Genomic DNA, 8,150 nt, shown 5'->3' with positions numbered 1-8,150 from the left:
GAACACCAAATAAAACAAGGGGCAAATATATAATTTTACATCTACGTTAATCTAACTTTAAAAAAATGAGATTTACATTTTTTTGGGATCGAAGGAGTAGTAGCTTAAAGTGCATAGAAGGCTCGTTCACTGAACTGGAAATTCACTTTTGCATTTTTTCCCCCGAGAGAAATATATGGTGACGAGGCGTACAATAATGTTTTTCATCAAACATTTTTTTAGTGTTTTCATCTACACTAATCTAATTTTGAAAAGTGTGATTTATGTTTTTTTTTACGAAGGGTGTAGTAGCTTAAAGTGCACGTAAGGGTCGTTCAGTGAACCGGATATTCAGTTTTGCATTTTTTTCCGAGAGAGAGATCTGTGGTGATGAGGCGTACTGTATTTTTCTTTTTCACTAAATATTTTATTTGGTTAACGTTTTCCTCTCAAAACTTGTACAGTAGATACGCCGGTAGAGAGAGAAAAATGGCGAGAGACCAAGATGTGTGGCGACTCGCGAGCTCTACCAAAGTGGTGACCGTGACCTCCGTGCATTCACTTGTCAGCGTCAGCCCGAAGGAGTACCATTTCTGCAACGGCAAAGCTCGACAAGCTACAAATAATTACATTTTTTACTTTTATAATTTATGTTGGACCGTTCGTCTTATTTATTTATTTTTTATGACTTATTTTATTATTATATATATTTTTATAATTATTTATTTATTTTATTATCTGTATAAAAAATTTAAATAAAACGAATGGTCAAATATAAATCATACCAGTTAAAGAAATACATTTATTTGTTGAACAGAGAGAGTATTTTTTAATTTTAACACTATAAAAAATTTATTTGTATTTGATAATTATTATCAAACTATATATTATAATAATTGGTCTTAAAAAATTTGTTTTGCAAATTACAGATAAACTATATAATTATTTATTTTTTTTCATTTGTATTTAATATTTTATGTATATATCGTAAAATTTAATATGACAGAAAATCTTATAAAAAGTTTAAATTTTGAGCTGGAGTAAGGCCTGTTTAGTTTCCCATCAAAAAAATTTCATCCATCAGATCGAATCTTTGGACACATGCATGGAACACTAAATGTAGATAAAAAACAAACTAATTACACATTTTGGTTTAAAATTGTGAGACGGATTTTTTAAGCCTAGTTAGTCTATGATTAACCTTAAATGTTACTGTAACCCATATGTGTCAATGATAGATTAATTATGCTTAATAGATTTGCCTTGCAGTTTCCGGACGAGCTATGTGATTTGTTTTTTTATTAGTTCCTAAAAATCCTCCCAACATCCTTCCGACACATCCAATGTGATACCTAAAATTTTTTCTCTCCAACCCTGTCACACCCGGATGTAAGAGAGCATTCGGGGGCCAAATCACATGTGCGCCAGGATCTCAAATTCACACACACATGGACCGACATCATCAATGGTACAAAACACAATGTTCAACGAATTACATAAATGAGAGTAAATGTACCATTATTACAAGCCAAAAGTTATCAAAGTGCGGAGGGGAAACATAAACTAAACTGTTCCATAAATAAAGGGGAAAACTAAACGTCGACGTAGCAGGACCACCTTGCCACAGGAAGGTCGACGGCAGAACCACACGAGCCTAACAACCAGGAGACTCAGGGTAGTCCTCAGGGAAATCGCAATTGTACTCCTGATCGTCCGAGCAACCTTTAATGATTATAGCAAGGGTGAGCTCATGTCGAACTCAGCAAGCACAGACGGAAAGTAATGACATGCAAGGCTTAAAACAAGGTAAAGCTGATTTGGTTTGACTGCGGTAGCATTTTAGTTGAACACTCTTAGTTATGACTATTATTAGAACAACCTATTACTAATTATGAGTAGCATAAACCCAACCCTTATTTAGTGTAAGTAGTAATTAACATCTTTTAGAAGACTATCCTAATTATTATAGTAATCCAGGGATTCACCCCAATTATTAACACATGATAGCAATCCTGCCAACACGGAATAGCCATTCCGCCAAAATCACGAGGTAGCAACTTCGCCAAGGTCCATCTCCAAGTAACCAGTGAATCCAATTTGCTCATCAAGTGAGGGTCTGGGCCGCTCGTGACCGTGAGCACGGCTGATATATCAGTTTTACACTCTGCAGAGGTGTGCACGTTCACTCCAAGTCGTGATTCCCATTTGCCCGGGGTCGCGACTCCCCAAAACACTTCCAAGGTGAGCAGGCAGGGTCTCACTACGAGACCTTTCACAGGGTCCAACTAATAGGATGCCACTCGCAAGTTTTTGCCGGGGCGCTCGGCAGTCGATACCCATAGCCATGGCGTACCGATCAACCGACAACTTAATATTCATTACCCAAGTTACTTCCTCACGCCTACCCGGAAAGTAACACCCTACTAGTGGAGGTCCTGCTAATTAGTCAAGCCAGAGCCATATAGCTTGGAGCTGCACTGTAAGTCCCAGGGGGCCGCTCCCTGACTAAGTCCTTACGGAGAGCAGAGACGGGTACGCCCGGCAAACCGGACCACCAACGGTACCCGCTCCCCCTGTCACCACCATCATCACGATGCTCATAAGCATCCAACATCGCCATCACCGCAGTGACCAAAGATTCAGCACAATTTAAGCATCAAGTTGAGTAGAGACTAATACTTGTTTAGGCATGTTTATAAGATGAGTAGAGCAACTAAGCAAACCTAGTATAGCCTAGTCTACCCAAATACATAACCCCAGGTGAGCAAGGAATAATAAGTAAAGCTAGTCATGTCCTTAGGGTTTGCATTCATTGGACACATGCATATAAAGTAAATGACATTAATGAGTAGGTTCAAAATGATTGAATGGTGTCTGCACTTGCCTTGATCGAAGTCGGGTTGCTCGAACTCAGCGGGATCCTGTACCTCTTCCTTCACGAACGTCTCGTTGGCTAAACGCGACAATCATCAATCATAGGAACAATACATGCAAGCAAACAAACTTAATCAGAAACAGTACACCAAAGCATGCGAAAGCATAAAGCAACTGCACTACTGTATTCTACTCGATGAAACGAAACCATAGCGACCAGAATCACCTAAATCGGAGTTACGACGCAAAAGTTATGGCTAAAACAAGTTAAATGGCATTTCTGTAGATAAACTGAACTATTTTTTGTAATAAAACTAATTAAAAACTGAATTAAAAAGCATTTAGGATTAAATATATAAATTCTAACGGGTGCAGGGGCTAAACTGTAAAAGCAGGGGCATAAATTAAATAAATCTAAAACTAAATGAAGCGCGGGTTGATTTCAAAGAAACCCAGGGGGTTTTTGCAAAATTGCAGGGGCGCGCGGGGACCGTGGCCGTCCTGGCCACGTGGCGGCTTGCGGCTGGCGGGTCCACGGTGGACCGGGTGCGGCGCGGGGTGCACCGGTCCACGGTGGACCGGGGGGGGCGTGGGGCGGTGAGCCGGGTCCAGTGGACCGCCTGTGCGGGCGCGGGGGTCGCGGTCCACGGTGGACCGCGCCCTTGGCGAGGAGAGCAGGCGGCGGGGCTGGGCGGCCGGCCGCGGCGGCGCGCCATGGCCGCGGCTCGGAGCTCCCGGCGGCGGCGCTAGAGGGCTCGGCTGGCCGAGCAGAGGGCATGGACGGGCGCGGCTCGGCGAGGCGAGCACGATGACGGCCTCACCTCCGCGAGATGACGACGGCGATGAGAAGCTCGACGGCGGCGGTTTCGACGGCGGCGGCGCTCGGGATTCGGCGAGATGAACACGCGGCGCGAGCTAGGGTTTAGGCTAGGGTTTTGGGGGGGGGGCGTGCGGGCGGCCGAGGGGCGTTATTTATAGCCCGAGGCGAACCTCGGGGCGCGGGCTTGCGCGGAAACCGGGGCGGCGGCGCTCTCCCCGTCCGAATCGGACGGAGGTTGAAGACGCCCCCGCCTGACGGGTGGGACCCACTCGCGGGCCCCACTGTCAGCGGCTGCGGGCGGCAGGCGGGCTGGGGGCGCTGCGGCCCTGCGGCTGGGCCGCTGCTGGGCCGTGCGGGAGAGGAGAGGGGGACGCGCGCGCGGGGGCTGGGCCGAGAATCGGCCCAGGTGAGAGCTCTCCCCTTTTCTTTTTTTTCTTTTTTTTTTAATTTTCTTGCTCCAAAACAAAACAAAACAAGCATCAGCAAAATAAATAAAATCAAGCAAAATTATGCAGCAGCATGAATGCAAAAAATCAAACACGTTTCTACCTTATATTTTATTTTAATTAATTCTGTAAATTATTTAATAATTCTCCAAAAATTCAAACTAAGCCAAAATTAAATCAAATTTAAACTAAATTTGAAATTCAAAAATTTGGAGTGTTATAAACCCTAAACGAGGTTCCAAGAAAGAAGAAACATCTATGAACCTGCGCCCCTGGTCGACGTGTCACCATACGAACCGAGAGAAAGGTATGGTAGCCCCCACCGAGGCCCACGTCAGTTCTCGGGGAGACGGGTCGCTCGATCGTTGGGATCGACGGCTGCAGATGCGTTTGACAGGTCCCAGACCCAGAGCCGTTCACAGGTCGTTGGGCCCCAGCACCCAGGAGGAGGCTCGAATGGTGTTCCGGCCTTCCGGGGTTCTGGAACCATCCTGGCCTCTCGTCCCAGTTCCGGCCTTCCGGGTCCTCCCAGTCTCTCTGCGCCAGCCTGGCACGAGGGAGTAGCGATGTGAGGTCACGAGAGCGGCGTGAGAATGAAATCTGGGCGGTCCAAACTCAACGCAGTAGACAACGTGGCCCATTGTGATTGTGAGGAAGTCTGCAGAAGCCTTGGGAGTCCACTCTCGAGCCGCGATCAGCTTCTTGCTCTTCACCTGAGCTAGTTCGCAGCTGCTAGTATTTTAGTTTCGTTGAAATTCAGCTTACGCTGAAATATTACGAGAAAAAATATTATTTTTTATTAAATAATACTGCTAAAGTAGAGCCACCATTCGCTACTTTCATCAATAGGCTGAAATGTCAGCTCAATAAAGCTCAATATTAAAAAAAATTATATTAAGTCAAATCTCAATCTATTTTTTTCACATGCCACACTAGATTATTTTAAAACAAACATTTTCTAAATTTGATCATTAGTTTCAAAAATCTATTTAGTTTCATAACATGAGAATTATTCATTACAAAAGTATTTTTTTAATAAAAAATAATCTTTACAATTTTTTTGATTGGATAATCAAAGATAGAGATTTGACTTAATATAAATTAATTAATATGGCATTTATACATAGAAAAAGAAACACAATAGTATAAGGAGGATATAAGATTTGGGGGAAAAGGTATATTCTCACACAGGTATGGAATGGTTTAATTACCGTGATCCCATTTCTAATTTGTTTCCCCATTTTCAAGCTCAGATGTCAACGAGATCTAAGGTGGAATGTCTCTTGCAATGGGATGTGTACTTTGGGCCAACGACAGGGAATATATTGCTAGTATATGTACAGTAACAAAATCCACAAATCAGCAAACCCGGGTAAAATGGATTATCCATTGCCTTCGATGTTTTCCACTTTTTCAGCACTAAATCTCGATTCGGCTAGAATCAACTGTCCCAGGGATATCCAGAGTTAAGTATTGGCATGTACGAATATGCAAGTAAAAGCAGGATCCCGCCAAAAAATGAAAGTAAAAGCATGATCACCGGATTGGATAATTAATATTAATTTCCTTACCAAGCGTCCAAGCGCCAATTAGCGAGCGGAATTGGCAACCATAATTTAATAAACGAGGTCGAAGGGCCCGCCACTACAGAGAGCGTAGAGACCTGAACGTCAATCCGCCCACTTCTGGGGCCTTCCTCCTATGGAATTCCCGAAACTGCCCCACCGAGAAACTTCCGTCCACGGCGTCCTGGCCGTCCGATCTTTCTACGCCCCGACACGTGCGCCTCAGATCGCTCCGCGCCCATGCCCAGAGACCGACGCAGCCGGGGGCCATTCGCCCTCCGGTTATCTATTTAAACCCTCGCCAACCCCACCACGAAAACCCCAAGCGAAAGCTCAAGCAAATCCAAGCGCTTAAACCACACTCATCAGATCAACCACAGCCAGCCTCCCGAGCAGAACTCGCTCGTAGCCCCGAGAACCAACAGCCCTCCTCCTCCCCCTGCAGCGAGATGGCTCCCGAGCTTGCCGGCAAGATGACCGCCAAGGCCGCTGCCGCCGCCGCCGCCGCGGCGGTGACGAAGCCCGCGACGAGGGCGTACGTGACGTTCCTGGCCGGCGACGGGGACTACTGGAAGGGCGTGGTGGGCCTGGCCAAGGGCCTGCGCAAGGCCCGCTCGGCGTACCCGCTGGTGGTGGCCGTGCTGCCCGACGTGCCGGAGTCCCACCGCCGCATCCTCGTCTCGCAGGGCTGCATCGTCCGCGAGATCGAGCCCGTGTACCCGCCTGAGAACCAGACGCAGTTCGCCATGGCGTACTACGTCATCAACTACTCCAAGCTCCGCATCTGGGAGGTACTGTGACGAACACAACCACTGTACTGAACTGATTCATCAACTGCTTTTGACCATTTCCCCCCATTTATATATATAACTATGTGGTGCTCACATGTCGCCGGGTTCGATTCGTGCAGTTCGTGGAGTACGAGAGGATGGTGTACCTGGACGCGGACATCCAGGTGTTCGAGAACGTCGACGAGCTGTTCGAGCTCGAGAAGGGCTACTTTTACGCGGTGATGGACTGCTTCTGCGAGAAGACGTGGAGCCACACCCCGCAGTACAAGATCGGCTACTGCCAGCAGTGCCCGGACAAGGTGGCGTGGCCAGCAACCGCCGAGCTGGGCCCTCCGCCGGCGCTCTACTTCAACGCCGGCATGTTCGTGCACGAGCCCAGCATGGCCACCGCCAAGGCGCTCCTCGACACCCTCCGTGTGACTCCGCCCACCCCCTTCGCGGAGCAGGTGAGCAGCGATCCACGCGTGACGACACACTGACACGGCCTGTCGGCCGGCCTTGCAAAGCTCTCGATCGATTCTGTTTTTGCAGCGACATGCTCACGCTCTGTTCTCGATTCCTTTGCAGGACTTCCTGAACATGTTCTTCAGGGACCAGTACAGGCCGATCCCGAACGTGTACAACCTCGTGCTGGCCATGCTCTGGAGGCACCCCGAGAACGTGCAGCTGGAGAAGGTGAAGGCCGTGCACTACTGCGCGGCCGGGTCGAAGCCGTGGAGGTTCACGGGCAAGGAGCCCAACATGGACAGGGAGGACATCAAGATGCTGGTGAAGAAGTGGTGGGACATCTACAACGACGAGACGCTGGACTTCAAGGGCCTGCTGCCCCTCCCGCCCGCCGACGCCGACGCCGACGACGAGGTGGAGGCGGTGGCCAAGAAGCCGCTGCGCGCGGCGCTGGCGGAGGCCGGCACGGTCAAGTACGTCACCGCGCCCTCGGCCGCGTGATCCCGTGCTCTGGCTTCCCACCGCCACCGGTGGCCGCCGTGCTATAGCAGCTTGTGTGGTCATCGTCATCGCAGAACATAAGAAGAATCTCACTATAAGGACTTTGTTTTGCATTTTGTTTTTTGAATTAGGGTGTCTAATCTTCGATCAGTTCCTTGTACTTAAGTGTGAGCTTACTATATAGTACCATTTCAAGGTGCAAGCATGCGTTGGTCAGGAATTGCGCTTTGTGAATACGCCCTTTGGTCACAGCTAGAGTATTTGTCCTGTACCGAGGGATTATCATTATATGTATTTTGGTTGGTAAATTATTATTAATATATATAAAATAGGAAGCCGCAAAATTATGGCCGTATTTCTGTCAGATTCGATGTCCCTTTGCATTTCTGGTGGTGATGTTGCTCTGTCTTTTTCGTGTGTTCGTCCCCCGATTTCTTTTTCGACTTCCTTTTCCTCGTTTTTAAAGGCGAGACTGTTGCTGCTCTGTCATTTTCGTGTGTTTGTCCACCGATTTATTTTGTTTTAAAGGCGAGACTGTTGCTCAGAAGTCTACAGGCGCATGTGCTACGCCTACACGGGCTGTTTCATTTTCAGCTGGCGCTTGAGAGTTCCCTCGACGTAATGACGTTTCTGGATAGTTCGCACATTGCTCTGAGATGCTTTTGATTTGGAGGGTGACGTAGCATTGGTTAGGGCATCCGGCCATCCGGGTAGTGGAAAATTCACC

The 8,150-nt window shown here is 47.6% G+C and overlaps 1 protein-coding gene across 1 annotated transcript; it reads left to right on the top strand.

The window, feature by feature from the left end:
* LOC8081053 (galactinol synthase 2) lies at window positions 6,009–7,787 on the top strand. Its single transcript, XM_002467909.2, has 3 exons — window positions 6,009–6,475; window positions 6,595–6,921; window positions 7,043–7,787. Exons 1-3 carry the CDS (start codon window positions 6,134–6,136, stop codon window positions 7,421–7,423), a joined length of 1,050 nt encoding a protein of 349 aa, XP_002467954.1. The 5' UTR covers window positions 6,009–6,133; the 3' UTR covers window positions 7,424–7,787.

Source organism: Sorghum bicolor, chromosome 1, assembly GCF_000003195.3.
Source record: "Sorghum bicolor cultivar BTx623 chromosome 1, Sorghum_bicolor_NCBIv3, whole genome shotgun sequence".
Lineage (NCBI taxonomy): Eukaryota > Viridiplantae > Streptophyta > Magnoliopsida > Poales > Poaceae > Sorghum > Sorghum bicolor.
This window is presented reverse-complemented; position numbering and strand designations above follow the sequence as displayed.

Coding starts and splice junctions, on each gene's coding strand:
- LOC8081053 (XM_002467909.2), top strand. CDS start 6,134: ATGGCTCCCGAGCTTGCCGGCAAGATGACCGCCAAGGCCGCTGCCGCC. Junction 6,476..6,594: donor CCAAGCTCCGCATCTGGGAG/GTACTGTGACGA, acceptor CGATTCGTGCAG/TTCGTGGAGTACGAGAGGAT. Junction 6,922..7,042: donor CCACCCCCTTCGCGGAGCAG/GTGAGCAGCGAT, acceptor ATTCCTTTGCAG/GACTTCCTGAACATGTTCTT.